Source organism: Neomonachus schauinslandi, chromosome 6, assembly GCF_002201575.2.
Source record: "Neomonachus schauinslandi chromosome 6, ASM220157v2, whole genome shotgun sequence".
Taxonomy (NCBI): Eukaryota; Metazoa; Chordata; class Mammalia; order Carnivora; family Phocidae; genus Neomonachus; species Neomonachus schauinslandi.
Genome location: NC_058408.1, coordinates 39,382,707 through 39,398,266, shown reverse-complemented (window position 1 = coordinate 39,398,266; position 15,560 = coordinate 39,382,707). Strand labels below are relative to the sequence as shown.

General features: G+C 40.6%; 1 protein-coding gene across 1 annotated transcript in view; it reads right to left on the bottom strand.

Moving 5' to 3' along the window:
- CENPF (centromere protein F) overlaps positions 1-15,560 on the bottom strand; it is a 54,142-nt gene that overhangs the window by 8,838 nt on the left and 29,744 nt on the right. Inside the window, exons 11-15 of the mRNA XM_021682559.1 lie at positions 10,637-14,034; positions 6,473-9,319; positions 5,042-5,194; positions 2,446-2,622; positions 1,943-2,104 (exon numbers count right to left, since the gene is read on the bottom strand). Of these exons, the coding sequence (XP_021538234.1) occupies positions 1,943-2,104; positions 2,446-2,622; positions 5,042-5,194; positions 6,473-9,319; positions 10,637-14,034 (6,737 nt within the window). The remainder of the gene's footprint in view (positions 1-1,942; positions 2,105-2,445; positions 2,623-5,041; positions 5,195-6,472; positions 9,320-10,636; positions 14,035-15,560) is intronic.

Genomic DNA, 15,560 nt, shown 5'->3' with positions numbered 1-15,560 from the left:
CCCTGTGTTAAGCTCCCCACTCAACGCAGGGTCTGCTGGAAATTCTCTGTCCCTCTCCCTCTGCCCTTCCCCTCTGTGTGCTCACTCTCTCTGTCAAATAAATAAATAAATCTTAAAAAAAAAAAACTTCTCGATGATAGAATTGTGTTTCCATTTGTAGTCCGTGCCTTTGCACAATTTCAACACCCAAGATGGCATCTGTGTTGGTGACACCAAGTGAAGGCCAAATAATATTATGGCTCACAATACAAACTTAAATTCCACAGTTGCGCAAATAGAAAGCGAATAGAATGGTGGGAGAATGATAGCATCATACACTTCTCAGGAGTACAAGTTCAGAATTCCTTAACTACATCTGCAAATTCCAAGAAAAAGCTCAGATAATGATTTAGAGGAAAAGCCTGACCTGAACCAGATACGGAAGTATTTATATATAGTCTGTCTTTATCCCACCTTGTGAGAATAGTCATACATTTTGTTGCAGAAATATGAATTTGATTATGAAGTATTACCCCATACCTTGCTGGGATATTATGTAATATATGGCACATGCATCGTATTATGTAATATCTAAAAAATGCAGACTTCTAAAACAAGCTAGCTCCAAGAGTTTCCCATAAGAAATCATGACCATACAAAGGCGGACCAAACTATTTAAAAAAAACAAAGAACCTGAGCATCACATTCATGTTGCAAGTAGATTTCATTCTTTGTATATTATTTCATCTTGGAATAATATTAGCAGTGTTGCAGTAAATCTGCATTTTTCAGGATTTTTACTTCTGATTCCAACCATAATTGGATTAGAGATCCATTTAATTCCATTTCAACAGTGCTTATTAACTGGACCTAATTAAAATTATATGCAATCTGAGTGGGCTCAACTAACAACGAGCCATTTTGTACACAGTATGTGTGAATACAGATATTCCCCACGATAGAACTGTCAACAATTAGATAAGCAGAAAGCATACCTTAAACTAAAGTATCATTTTATTACCAATTTTACCTCAATTTTTTTTAAAGGCAGAAAGTGAGCAAATAAAAAAGTAAACCTGAAGCTCTTCTTTCTGTTATGAAACCTAACATGTCTCATTTTGTAGCAGCAGAACATTAGTGATCATGAATGTTATCTTGACTTTTCTTAGTTTGTATTTTATTGGTATATTTCCTTCACCTTGAGAATTATTTAAGAGCTACAGACATAAGAAGTTTACCCCTACTTTTGTTTCAATGTATTAGATATACGATATCATAATTTTTGCAATTTAAATCACCTTTAAGTAAAGACCTTTGTAGATATTTCTCTTCCAGGTTCTTTATTATATATCCTAGATGGTATTCATCTTATGAAAAATATCTGTAGGAATCAAAAAGCCTCTCTTTCTAAGAAGTAGAATTACTGTAGCACCACCTATAATTGGGGGAACAATCCCAAGACTACAGTTCACCTTTTTTTTTGTAAAGGAGAAAGTTTTATGATCCTTGCATGGAGAGGAAAAGGAGAGCGTACATATATGTGTGCATGACCAAGTGTTTCTTGATCTCCCCATGAGCCATGGGAAAAGTGGGTTTGGTGACAGCAGTGAACTTGGAGACCAATCAAACAAGACTTTGGAATTACCCACGAAATTATTATCTACAGCCGGAGAGGCCTGCCCTAATCTGCTATCACCTGGATCTTCATATCCATCTCGAGAAAGTCTTTTACCATCCTCTAATTTGAGAGGATTCACTGAACAATGCATAAGCTGTGAGACCACATATCATCCACTGATTTTTAAGAAATAACTCAGCAGAGAACTGATGCTTTTATTTTTGACTACCAAAAAAAAAAAAAAAGTCTTAACAATTAAAATGAAAGCATTAATTCCATGTGATGAAAACCACCATTACCTGAATGAATCATTCTAAGTCATGAAGTCATGAAAAAGGAACATACCTCGGTTTTCTTCAGTTCTTCTAAAATCTGAGTGGTAGCTTTCAAAGAATTATTGAGTTCTTCTTTACTGGACTTTAAGAGATCTACCTCCACCTTCTGCGAGCTGAGACATTCTTCCTGAGAAGACAGTTTGTCTCGGTATGTCTGGATTTCCATTTCATACTAAGATGGAAAAATGCTACTTTAGTCAGGAGGCTCAGCTAAAAAAATTTAAAGGAAAACAAACAATAAAGAAAACGGCTGTCCCAAGGACCATTTCAAATAATCCTTGGGACTCTGCTATTAATCTATTCCAAGATGGAAGGAAATATATTTTAAAAGCTCACGTCCTAAAATAAGACCTGTGAGGTAACCGTGGAAGACCCTGCAGGTAATATGATGGACCCTTCAGAAGACTGTATTATGCAATAATGCAGAACACTGACCTTCTTGTAAAAAATGCCTCATTACCATGGTCCACACACCTCTCCGGCTCCTCCAGGTACCAAACCCCAAGTTTTTACCTGTTTGTTTGTGTCCAGAAGCAGAGCCTGGTGTTTCCTTTCAGCTTCCTGCAGCTGTAGCTGATACTCAGCTATTTCTTCTCGCGCTTTCTCTTCCTTTTCCATCTGGTTCTTCTGTACGCAATCCAAATTCTTCTTCAATTCACTATTTTCTAGCATGAGTTCCTTCAGTTGACCCTAATGAGAAAAGTAAAAAAATCATGGGAAAATAATTAGGAACCTGGATATATAGCTTTAGGAAATACTGAGTACTGAAACGAAAAAAAAGAAAGAGAAAAAGAATTTACAGATAAGAAAAAATCTACATAGAATAGTGCTATAACCCTTAGTGATGTGCTCACTTGAAACTGACTTCACCTCCAATGACAAGTTCTTTTACTCCAGCCCAACCACCTCCAAGGTCACATCCACTAGGACCACAGACTCTCTGAGAACCCAGCTTTTTTAGCTGAACCAGTCTGGACCATGCCCTCCTAGGCTTCCAGGCTCCTTTACTGAAGTGCTTGCACTGCAGAAATTCCTTGACATCATCAACAGCACCCGCACCATCCCCACCGTCACACTCAAGCCCCTCCAGACTTACGTTTTCTTCCTTGACCAGCTTCGATTACATGTTCTATCACTGTGAGAATTTCCTTCCAAATGCCCTTACCTCTTTTGTCCCTCTCTCCCTTCACTGTGTGAGACAGGCAGAACTCCAGCTCTGAAGGCCCCTGTGTTCTCCGTGCCTGATCCCAAATGACTGCTTCTATGCATTTCTATACACGCTGCGTTGACTTCCTCATCTCCACGGACTCAAGCCCTCCAACCTGGTTTTAGCCCACCTCCTCCTCAAATCGCTTTCCATGGTCTCAGCAAACTCCCCATTGCAAATCCAAGGAGCATTCTTCAGCCCGTCCAAGCTCTGGGTAGTATGTGGTGCTGACCGCTCTTCCCTCCCTGAGACCCTCCACTCCTTGCTCACCTCATCACGCCTTCCTGTCCTCTCTGCTGGCTCCTCCTTCTCCATCTTCTCTTGCGTGCGGAGGTCTCTGCACCGAACCACTTTCTCTTCTCCAACTGTATCTTCTACCATTCCCCCAATTTGTGAATACTACCTAGATTCCAAACTAGCCACCCTAAACCTTCCCTTTAAACTCCAGCCTCATGTATTTGGCATCCCTTTAGATTTTATTCTAATTCTTTACCATGACCTTCCTTCCTCTCTCTTTTCGTATCATTTTCTAGCTCATAATGGCTTCCTTTCAATTTCTAAAAAAAACTAAGATTTTTCCAATCTCAGAGATGTTGCCACACTGCTCTCTAGACCTAGAAACTTCCTTCCTCTGCACTGTTTCTCACACAGCTGAGCCCTCATAGTGCAGGTGACATTCTCTGACTTCCCTACCTAACTTAGGTTCCCCACACATCCCACTTCCCAATTAGTCTGCCGTAAAGAATGTTGTTTGATTGATTGATAGCACTTGCGAGCTTATGCTTCTCTTCTATAGCTCCTATTTAATGACTTATCGTGTGTCTAGACCGTAAGCTCTCTGAGTGCAGAAACCACAGCACAGCACTATGGACTGGAGGCTAAACACCTCGCTTTGCCTTCTAAAGTAGAGCCTGTAAACCAGATTCGAGTTGGGATACTCCCAAGCTCCTCAGTACCAAAGGAAATTCCAGCAGGTGCAGTACTCAAATATCATTCATACAAACTCCTTCCACGCAGCATTGCCAGAAAATTCCATGAGTCAGTTGCTGAGATGAGATGCCAAACCTTTTCGATTTTCATTAGATTAAATACTGCATTTAAAGGACACATTTCCCCAACTCCTTACACAGGCTCTGACCAATAGCATGTCAACTCTTTGTGACTGCTCCGGGTCGCAATCACAACTCTGTCTCATTACCCTTTGCTAAGTACCTCCCAGGGATGAATGTGCACAAGGACGTCATGGATATGCGAGTGTTCACCGTTTAACCAGGTTTGGCAAACAGGTTTCATTGAACTTGCCAGCTCTGTGTGCATGGTAGCTGCTCCATGGGACTCAGTGTGAAGAGTTTCAGGAGGAGGGGAGGGCATGAATCAGCAACGTCTGCTCTGCAAACAGCAGTGGGGAGAGGCGGCCCAGATGCTACAGATCTGCCACAGGAACCCTGCCCTAAAATAACATCCCAAGACGGTTCCAACTTTACACTTCTCTGTGACTTCCCCTGACTTTGCAGTTCTTAGCAAGATCAGGGCATCTGTCTCTGGCAACGTTCTGGCTCCCCATCTGAGGCAGGCTAGAAAAGCCGATAAACCTGTTGAAAGCTGCAGGAAATCTATTTCTGATGCGAGTTAACGTAGTACCAGGCTCGCCTTTCATGTAAAATATTTGGGCTCCATGACAGGAATTTTCACGTGTGCCAAAGCCGCTTGGGGCTTCTTCTGGGCTCTCGACAGGGTTGGAAGGTGAAGATGAGTGCAAGTCTCATTGTGACTGAAGTGTGGGGCTATTTTTTTCAAAAGCTAAAAAAAGTCTGGTACATTCCAGGTCTTAGAAAAAACAAACAGGGAGAGGGTGTGCACTGCATTATCAGAGCATCATGAGCACGTCACAGAGAAACTTACCTTGCTGCTCTTTATTTCCTCCAACATTATATTTAATTCTTCAGTTAGCCTATTTTTCTCCCCAATAAGTTCTTCTTTCAGCTCTGTTGTTTTCTGCGCCATCTCGTGCATTTCCCTCTGCAGCTCGGTTTCCTTCCCAGTCATTGCATTTACCTGAAATTTCATCTTTTGTTAGGATCTGCTTGGGGTTGCCTGTTTTGTGCAAATTAATCACTCTGATACAACACACTCATAACATTTCCTTCCACCTTCAGTAATAAAATGGAACCAGGCTAATCCTCCCTTTACTAATCCACTCAACTACTATCCTCAAAACCTACTGGCAAGCTTACCTTTTCTTCTCAGCCAAGATTTAATAAAAGAAGACAGCAATAAGGAAAGCAACGACAAGGAGAGATAATATTACTAAGTCTTAAAATCCTTCATAAAGGTATTAATTTGTATTAAACATAAACATTAGAGACCATTGTATGAGGTAGCGCCTTATTTTTTATCAGTTCTGGGATCTCTACTAATCCCCCAATGCCATACTAATCTGCAAGAAACATGCCTAGGATTAGTTAAAACCAGTTAAAGCCCTATTGTTGGCATTTGCCCCTAACGTTGAAAGAGCCTGGAAGAATGTGCCAAATGATCTCTATCATAACTGCCATCACTTGCAAATTGTGTCAAAACTTGAAATTCCTGGAAAATATTATAGGGTTATGATTGATCCCATTTTCTGGACACTCCTTTTTCTTTCAGTTTTTACTGGGCAAATATTAAATTTGAAGCAATCATTTTCCTAGATCAGTATGTAAGCCTAGAGGGCAAAAATTTTTCATTACTAATTGAGCCCCCTGATGGCAGATTTTCCCCTTTAACCACCAGCTAACCAAACAGGAGGTTGCACAAAGAGAAGGTATAAGAGGGGCTGAAAGCACAAAATCCCTGAGACATGTCCTGGGAGGCATGAGGGTTCTGTTGGTTACCGTTATATCAGCCCCTTTGATAGTACTTTCTCCTAAAGGCAAAAAGGCAGGGCAGGGGCACTGGGGCTCCCGCCTGATCCTCACTAGTAACTGTTACAGTCTCCTTGACAGGAGTTCCCAGCTGAGTACTGGAAAGCTAGGACTCTAATGTACTATAAAAAAGAAAACTATAATTAGAACCAGGAACTATGCCTAACCCAAAGCTTCTCCCATGCCCAGGTGCCACATTGAAAACCTGTGCTAATCCATAGAAGTGTCCCATGTAAATGTGTGCCAAAGCAAAGAGTCACTGCTGCTGGAGCCAATTCAACGCCCCCAAAGTTCAAGGTCCCACAAACTTAAAACCTTTACAGAGTTTGGTCCCATACGGCAGACACTGTCCGGAAGGAAATCTGATTCACACAGTGGTTTCCCTCCCTCATGACTACATAGTCAAACGTACATAGCTTAGGCCACTTACTTTTTCAACAAAGGACACGTTTTCCATTTTTGTCATTTCAAGCTCTTTCTCCAGATCCTTGTGAGATTGCTGTAGTGCTTCTAAGGTGTCCCGCAAAGTGTCATTTTTGGATCGCAGTGCTTGGATCTTCTGCTCCAATTCCACCAGCAGATTATCCAGTTCCACTTTTTGCTTCTTCCAAAGCTGCTGTTCTCCTTCCACCTGGGACAGTTTAGAGGTGAGCAGCTCTTGGTCTTGAATTTGATTTTTCAGTATGCTGATTTCTTCCTCCTTCTCCTCTAGCTTCTGTTTGCAATCTTCTACTTGTTGAAGGAGGCCATTTGCAGAAGCCTGCACATTAAGGTAATTATTCTTGACCTCGTCAAGGCCTCGTAGTACCTGAGCCTTCTCGTGTTCAAGAGCATCTACTTGACTGCGCAGATTCTGTGCTTCGGCCTTCCAGGTGTCTTGGTCATGACACAAGGCCGCCACTTTCTCATTTAGCTCCTTTATTTGCGTTTGAAGCATCTCCACTGCTATTTTAGATTCTTCTCTCATCTGTACATTTTCTTGCTCTTTTTCTTGCAATAAATTTTCAAAGGAAGAATTTAATACTTCTAATTCAGATACCCGTCCTTGCTCCTTCTGTAATTCTTTTATCACATTTTCTTTTTCTGACCTTATATGGACAAGATCTAATTCCAAATCTTTCAGGTTTTGGGCCATCTCCTCTATTTTTGCTTTTAGAGTCCCCACCTCTGCTTTGGAATTCTCAGCCTCAAGGATCACGCACTCTTGGTTTTTCCCTGATATCTCTAGTTCTCTTTCAAGGTTCTCTACTCTATCCTTAAGCAAGTCGGCATGCTGTTCACTTTCCCTCAGTGTTCCTAAGACCTGGAGCTGCTCCTTTTCATCAGCTTCCAGGCGGACTTTCAGCTGTTCAATGCTGTTCCTCAGCTGATGTATTTCCTGCACCGAGGAGTCCATACTCTGTTCTTCGACCTTCTGGATTTCTTGGTCATGACACAAGGCTATTACTTCCTCATTTAGCTCTTTCAGTTGTGTTTGGAGCATCTCCAATGCAGCTTTGGATTCTTCTCTCATCTTTATATTTTCTTTCTCCTCTTCTAACTGACCTTTCAATGAAGAGAGTAATGTGTCTAATTCAGACACTTGACCTTGTTTTTCTTGTAGTTGTTTTATGAGATTTTCTTTTTCGAACCTTACTGTGCCAAGGTCTAATTCTAAATCTTTCAGGTTTTTGGTCATCAATTCCACTTGTGTTTTTAGGGTCTCCACCTCTGCTTTGGAATTCTCAGCATCAAGAATCACCAGCTCTTGGTTTTCCTCTGACATCTGCAGTTCTCTTTCAAGGTTCTCGACTTTATCCTGAAGCGAATCAGTCTTACGCTCGCTCTCTCTCAGTTTCTCTAAAACATGGAGCTGCTTCTTGTCATCAGCCTGAATGCGGACCCTCAGCTTCTCAATGCCTTTTCTTAGCTGGTGCACTTCCTCCTGCGTTGAGCTCAGCCTCACTGCAACCTCACCCTTCTCCATCAGCGCATCCTCCAAGGCCTTGGCGACGGTCAGCTTTTCGTGTTCTGATTCATGCAGTCTGGTCTGCAGGCTTTCAGATTCCCTTGCAAGTGATTCTTTCTCTTTATTCAATTGTCCGATTTGGATTTCCAACTCACTTTTTACCAAAGACAGGGCCTGTGAGTCCTTTTCCAAACTCTGCAGCTTCTCCTGGAGACAAGTGTTCTCTTCCAAAAGCTCAGTTACGTCGGAGGACAACGTCTGAACGAGCTGTGTTTTGTCCTTTACCTCTGCTCCAGCCACATCAATGTGATGGAGACATTCACCTTGATAAGATTCGAGCTCACGTATTTTCTGCTTCATCTTTTCAGACATCAGATCTAGTTCTTTATTTTCTTTTGACAAAGTATCTAATTCTCCATGAAGCTGGTTTCTCTCACTGGTGACCACAGAGAGTTCTTCTTCGAGGCGGGTTATAACTTTCTGCTTATTTTCATTGTCTTTTTCTAAATATAGCTTCTCTGTCTGAACTGTCACTAAGTCAGCTTCCACAGAGAGGGCGTGATGCTCGATGCTACCTTTCTCAGACTTTATCCTCTTTAGCTCATTTTCCACATCAAGAAATCGCTCTCTCCAGTTGTCGTTCACCTCAGCCACATTATCTTCAATAACTGCATGTGACAATTTATCTGCACCTATTTCTAAATTAGAATTGAGACCTTCTAAACTTTCTGTTCTCTGGTGTAATTCCTGGTTGTCACAAGAAAAGGATTCCAATCTTTCACTTAAGTTTGATTTTTCTTTCTTGAGTTCCTCAACTATTTTTTCTAACTCTATACATGCTTCCATCTTGGTGATTACTTGTGCTTCCTGTAAATCGAGTTTTGAGTCTAACTCTTTTATTTCACTTAGTAAACTTTCAACTTTTTTGTCACGTTCCTCTATGACATGAAGTAACCTCAAATTCTCATTTGATGACTCTTTTACCTGCAGTTGAAGATTCTGAATGGTGACCTGAGTCTCCAGAAAATCCATAGGTACCAGAGCATTAGGACCAGAAAGTGACAATTCAGAAATGCGTTCTAAACAGCCCTGAGTTTTGTCTTCAGCTGGGGTCTCATAACTGGCTTCTGGGGACTGTTCCCTAGACCATTCTCCTGTGAATCTGACTGGACTGGTCTTGGTTATTTTTTCTGTCTCTAGATTGAGGTCCTGCTGAACATCTTCTTCACAAATCTGATGAATGTCACGCTTTGGTGTTCTCTCTTGCGTTTCCAAAGTATATTCTTCTGATTCTTTTACATCACAGCTATTGTTTCCACCCCGAAGAGCCTGTAGTTGTAATATACAATGAGAATTCATTTTATTTTTCAAGAGGAATCAAAATAGAATAAATAGGCTTAATTACTACGTTACAGAAACTGGCTTCTTGCCTCTGCTAAACACATCTCTTCAAATGGCATATTTCCCACCCCATTCTCCTCTCTCAATTCAAATACCCAACACAATTAAACAAACATTCAGTAAGTCTTCTCCACAGGCAAGGCACTGGGTAAGGTATTGATCATGAAGACAAACCCTTCAGATCAGTTATTTGATCATCTAAATTGTAACATATTTAAATTTCATATTTTTTTCTCGCTAGAAACGTCCTTGGTAGCCTAAATATAAAATTTCTTTTTGTGATTATCAAGTAAGAGGCTAACAAATTCCACATAAAATGTTCAGCTTATATCTTCAGCATTTACGATATTCTTCACTGAGAGAAGTTTTCATGACCAGATCCCCAGCCCAAGGACTTAATCACAGAGCCAGCACTAACTATCCATATTCTTGGATAAATTACATGTCTGGATCTCACCTTCTTCTCATCTATAAAATGGGGATCTGCTGCTGTGACCACTACAACCCATCATGTCACCACCTGCCCTCCCTAATTTACTGAGGCAGACAGACGGAATCAAGTGAGACTTGTCAATGGGACAGCATTACTAGTTTGGCTGATAGACTAGAAAGGGCGAAGTTATGACTTAACAATTTCATATCCCAATAAGAGATGTCTCTTTAAAGGACTGATAACAAACCAGAGATTTGTAACAGAGCAAACTGATAAGAAAATTACTCAGTAATATGTAATAAACTCCTGCATTTAGTTTCATGACTTTAACTCTCTAATATTGAAATAGTCTGAAAATGGCAAGAAAACTTAAAACTCGTATCATATTGCCATCCATACTCTAATTTAATATTTAACTATGGTTTATTACCACAGTTATTATTTCACTCACAAAGAGTGAAAACACATACATATCCTCAAGATGACTTCTGACTCCATAATATAATTTTCTCCAGGAGACTTTAAAAAACATCTTTAGTAATTTCCTACATGTAATGTTTGAGTAGAATCATTATAGAAATTTACATCCCCCCACCCCCGCTCCAATCAGGCTTACTAATTTTTCTAAAGTTGTGCTTTGTTTAAAAAAAACAAAAAACAACTTTTGGTGTGTGTATATGTTTGTTTTTATACCCTTGAACTCTAAAAATATTTTAAGTTTGATTTAATGTAGATTTCAAGTCAACAAACATTTCTCGAGCGCCTGCTGGGCATGTAACTGGAGAAACAGCATGTAAATCCCAGGTACTTACATCTTCTATGTCGGTGCCGTGCAAAGACCGAGAACTCAAGTCCAGACCTTGTAGCTGGAGTCGTGCTACTTCGAGCTCAAATGACAGGTGTTCAGTCTGTTTCTTTTCTGCTGCCAACTTGGACTCCATCTCCATGGTCACGCTTGTCAGCTTCTGCTGCCACTGTTCATTTTCTGACAAATACTGCTTCCTGAGACAGTCGAGCTCTTCCCTTTCGGAAGTTAATAACTGCTCGAGCTCTTTAATCTCCTTATTTTTCATAATCTCCTGACTTTCGATTTTGTCTTCTAGCTTTTTGAGGGATTGCAGGTACATCTGACAGAGAGTCTCAAGTTCTTCAACGCTCCTCGCTGGGGCAGACAGAATTTCTTTCTTGGTCAGATTCTCCTTCTCCGGACTGCAGCAAGATCTTTCCTCTATATTAGACTGGTTTGCTGAAATATTCCCATCTAAATTACTCAAAAGTGATGTTTCTCCTGTCTGGTCTAAAAGGTCTTTGCAAAAAGAGGATTCTCCCAAACGTGTAAGGCTAGGGCTGTCAGTCACGCAAGAGAATGATAATGACAGAAAATGCCCTTCCTCGGGTCCCTGCATCTCCTCCTTTACCAAGTCACCTTGGAAGTTTCGCAGACTTGTTGACAAGATCGAATTTTCAGCCTTTAATGCGTCCACATAAGACTGTAGCTCTGACATCTTAGAGCTCACTTGACAGTGCTGATCATGTAAAATTTTGTGTTCGCTCTGTAAAGATGAGAATTTCTCCTGTAATTCAGCGAAGTGCATTTGAACTTCATTTGACAATGTCAAGTGCTCATAGCAATTACTGTCATCCAAAGGATTTAAGGACACACGTTTCTGCTCATTTTGTCGTTCACCAGATTCACCTTCCGCCATTTCTTTCACCAACTCACCTTGGAGAAGGCCGTTTTCGTCGTTTACTTTAACTTCATTTACTAGTTTCTCCATCTCCTCTGCCATTTTATTAGTTGCTGTGATACATTCTGATCTTGAATCATTCAGCTCAGACATTAGCTCAAGCTTTTCAACCTGCAGCATCTCACACATCTTCTCTAGCTCACTCAGCTTGCTCATTGCTGTTTGGAGAGAGCACTGCAGATGCGCATTGTCATTTTGACTTGCTGACAACTCATGAAGCACTGAAATATACTTTTCTTCTGTACCTGCGTCACAGTCTTTAGGGCCACTAAGTTCTTGTGACTGGGCATCGCATTGCAAATTTCCAGTTTCTAATTCTATTCCAATTGTCTGTAGTTCGTGCTGTAAGCATTGCTTCTCCTTCTCGCTTTCCTTAAGTTTTAATTCCCTATTTCTCATCTTAGCTTCTAATTGTACCAACTGTGCATTATAACAGTCTAGAGAAGGATCTTTAACTTCAAGATCCATCGGAAGTTGAACATGACATTTATTTATCTCACTCTCTCTATCCACAGAGTCGCTAATTGGCTCTGATTCTAGAATCTCATGCTCTTGTTTCGTCTCAATTAACGTCATCAGGTGCTCATTCTCTTGTACTAAGGCATTAAGTTCCTTTTCCATCTTACTTTGTTCTTCCTTTAAGGTCATGATTTCTTGCTTTAAACCATCCGCCTCACTCTCGGACCTGTTTTGGATATCTGCAATCTCCGATCTCAGATCTTGCTGCACTGCCCCCAACTCCAGTGCTAGATTCTGGTTTGTTTCTTCAGCTAAGGCTAATTTTGTTACAAACGCTTGGTGTTCCCTTGCAAATGTTTCCTTTAGATGTTCCAGTTCCTTTTGTCTATTTTCACAAGCACTAGTGCACTCATTTAGCAAGCATTCTAATTGAGAGTTCTTTTCTTGAGCTGCTTTATATTTTTCACTAAGATCCTCAAATGCACATCTTGTTTCTTCACATCTTTGTTGTAAAATAAGTCTTTCTTGCTCATACTGATTGGATAACTCTGAAATGCTTTTGTCTCTTTCATCTATACAGTTTGAAAAACTCTCACTTTTTTGGATTAAGTTAATCTTCTCTTGATTTAAGGTTGCATTAATTTCCTTAAGAGTCTCATTCTCTTGGGTCAGATCTTCAATTTCCTTTCTGTATAAAGAAATGGTGGAACTCAGTTCCTTTTTCTCCGAGCTCAGGGTTTCAGACAAGAGTTGTAGCTCCTTTAGAGATTCTTGAAGTAAATGGTTACTATTTTTATATTCTTGAATCTCTGCTTGCTCAGTTTCTAATTTTTCATTCAAAAGCTGGAACTCTCTTTCCTTGTTCTCCAGGGCAGCTAAAGTTTCAGCAAAAGCATTCTGATGAACAGAAGTGTCTTCTTGTAACTTCCTAATGCGTTGACTTGTTTCAGCCACAAAACTTTGATGCATCTGCTCTGCTTTAATGAGATTTTCTTCTATTTCTCCTCTGATTTGCACCAATTCTTCACACTGCTTTTGTAGATCTGAGTTCATCTGCTTTTGAGACTCTAATGAAAACTCAAGAGACATGACTCGATTTTGTAAGGTGGCTGAACTTTTTGGACCTGGGTCTGCTTCTAGATAGCATTTGCTCCTCTCTGAAGGCATGCTTCCTTGTTCTCCAATTATATTTGCAAAGGAATTATTCATTGCAGACTGCTGTTCAAAAGCCAAAAGACTTCTGTGATGAGCCTCATTTGTCACGAGAGAAGAATCTTTGGATTTTAGCAGATCCTGGAAGCTCTCATATTCAGCCTGCAAGTCTTGGTAACGCTGATCTTTGTCTATGACTTCACTTGACAATAACTGAAGCTTGTGTTCGAGATCTTCCACTTGCCCGGTAAGCTCAGAAATCTTCAAGCGCATGTTCTCTATTTCCTTCTTGTGTTTCTCGTCTGAGACCTCGGCTTTCTGCTGCAGGTCTGCATAAGCTTCTTTCTGTGTCTCTACCTCCACAGTCTTGCTGTCTATCACATTGTGAAGGTTTCTGATCTCAACACTGAGATTTTCACTTTCCATCTCCAGCGTTCTCACTTTCTCATTGTATTCGTGACTTTTTATTTGTTGTGTCTTGAGACAAGTTTCCAAGTGATTAATTTTACTCTGCAAGCTTCCCTTTTCTGATTCCAGCTGACTTAAAAGTTGTTCATTTTCACTTTTCCAACGAGCAAACAGAGTCTTCTCTTCTTTCAATTCTTCATATTCTTTCTTTTTTAACTCCAAAGCAATCAGTAAAGCTTCGGACTCTTTCTCTATTTTGCTTAACTTATCGTTCAGTTGTTCAATGTGATGCTCCCTTTTCTTCAAAAGGTCTTGAGAGCAATCTCGCTGCTTTTCCAGATCAGCCAAGGCAAGCTTCAGTTTTTCTAAAGTCAAGGAATTCTCTTGCTGATTGATTTTTTCTTGAAGATCTCTTAACATGGTTTCCTGGGAGGCATTCTTAGCTATTAAAAAAAAAATTTTTTTTTTAGTTGTCATGTTTTTAATAAATATTTATTCTACAAGAATTCCAAACACTTAAAAAAAAAATCTAAACAAACATAACAGCCTCTCAAGCCCTAGGACAATCAGCATTATTGCCTGGGTACCTCCTGGAAAGTAGATCACCTGATAATTATCTGAGCTTACATACAGACAATGAGGAAATGGTCCTTATAAGGATGATAAGAGGGACGTCTGGGTGGCTCAGTTGGTTAAGCATCTACCTTCGGCTCAGGTCATGATCCCAGGGTCCTGGGATAGAGCCCCACATCAGGCTCCCTGCTCCATGGGAAGCCTGCTTCTCCCTCTCCCTCTACCCCTCCCCCTGTCTCTGTGCATGCTCTCCCACTCTCTGATGAATAAATAAAATCTTTAAAAAAAAAAAAAAGGATAAGACATTTGTTCATCTTCTTTCTAAACTTAATAAAGTGTTGCTGCATAAAACAGCAATAAATACTTATTCTGAGAAAGAAAACTGTGAAAAGAGCAGCACTGAGGTAGAAATATTCTATTTCACTACAGAGTAATTCTGATTTCCCAGAAAAGTGAGTAATTATTCCACCATGTTAGCCAAAAATCTACAGGATTGGGCTTAAGTACAAAAGAGTAAATAATGCTGTGTATCAGTAACTCTCACAGGCTACAGGTTCTATCGAGGAACAATGGTGCCCACATCCCAGCCCCTTACAGTAAGTGTCTATGAATAGGAGAATCAAATGGAAGATTTTCCAGACTCCACTGCCACCTCATGTCTACTCCCGGGCCCCTCCTAGTTGGAAATAATGGCAGTGCTTTCATTCAGCAGTGATCGGAAGGCTCCATGTTCCTCAAATACGTTGGGGGAGAATAAGCGTTGAGAATCTCAATAGAAGATGATAAAGCTAGCATGTATAATAAACTCAGTTGTTACACTACAGGGAAAACAATTCCTAGTCTGTTTGATTTTATTTATTTACTTGAGAGAGAGAGAGACAGAGATAGCGAGAGAGAGCTTGAGTGGGGAGGAGAGAGAGAAGCAGACTCCCACTGAGCAGGGAGCCCAACCCGGAACTCGATCCCAGGACCCTGGGACCATGACCTGAGCCGAAGGCAGACGTTTAACCGACTGAGCCACCCAGGCGCCCCCCAGTTCCTAGTTTTAACCTGTTAATCTCAGTCTACCTACTGAGAGTTGAAGGCCCTTGAGGCGCTGTCTTTACAAGCCATCATTCCACTTCGCTTGTGAGGACCTCATACAACCAACACTGAAAAATGCCCTCGCCCTTCCTTTTCTGACAGTGTTCTTTCAAGAAAGCTGAAGACTGACATTTTTACCCCCTGCCATGGAAGAATTGAAAGCCGTCTTAGGGAGATCAGAATTTAAATGAGGAAAGAGTCACAGAGAAGTGTGGCACACATTCCACAGGGCAGGTTAAAAGAAGTCCTAGAGGTACATACACCCCAGCTGAGAAAATTAATGTACATAAAAGACATATGGTACATACAGATA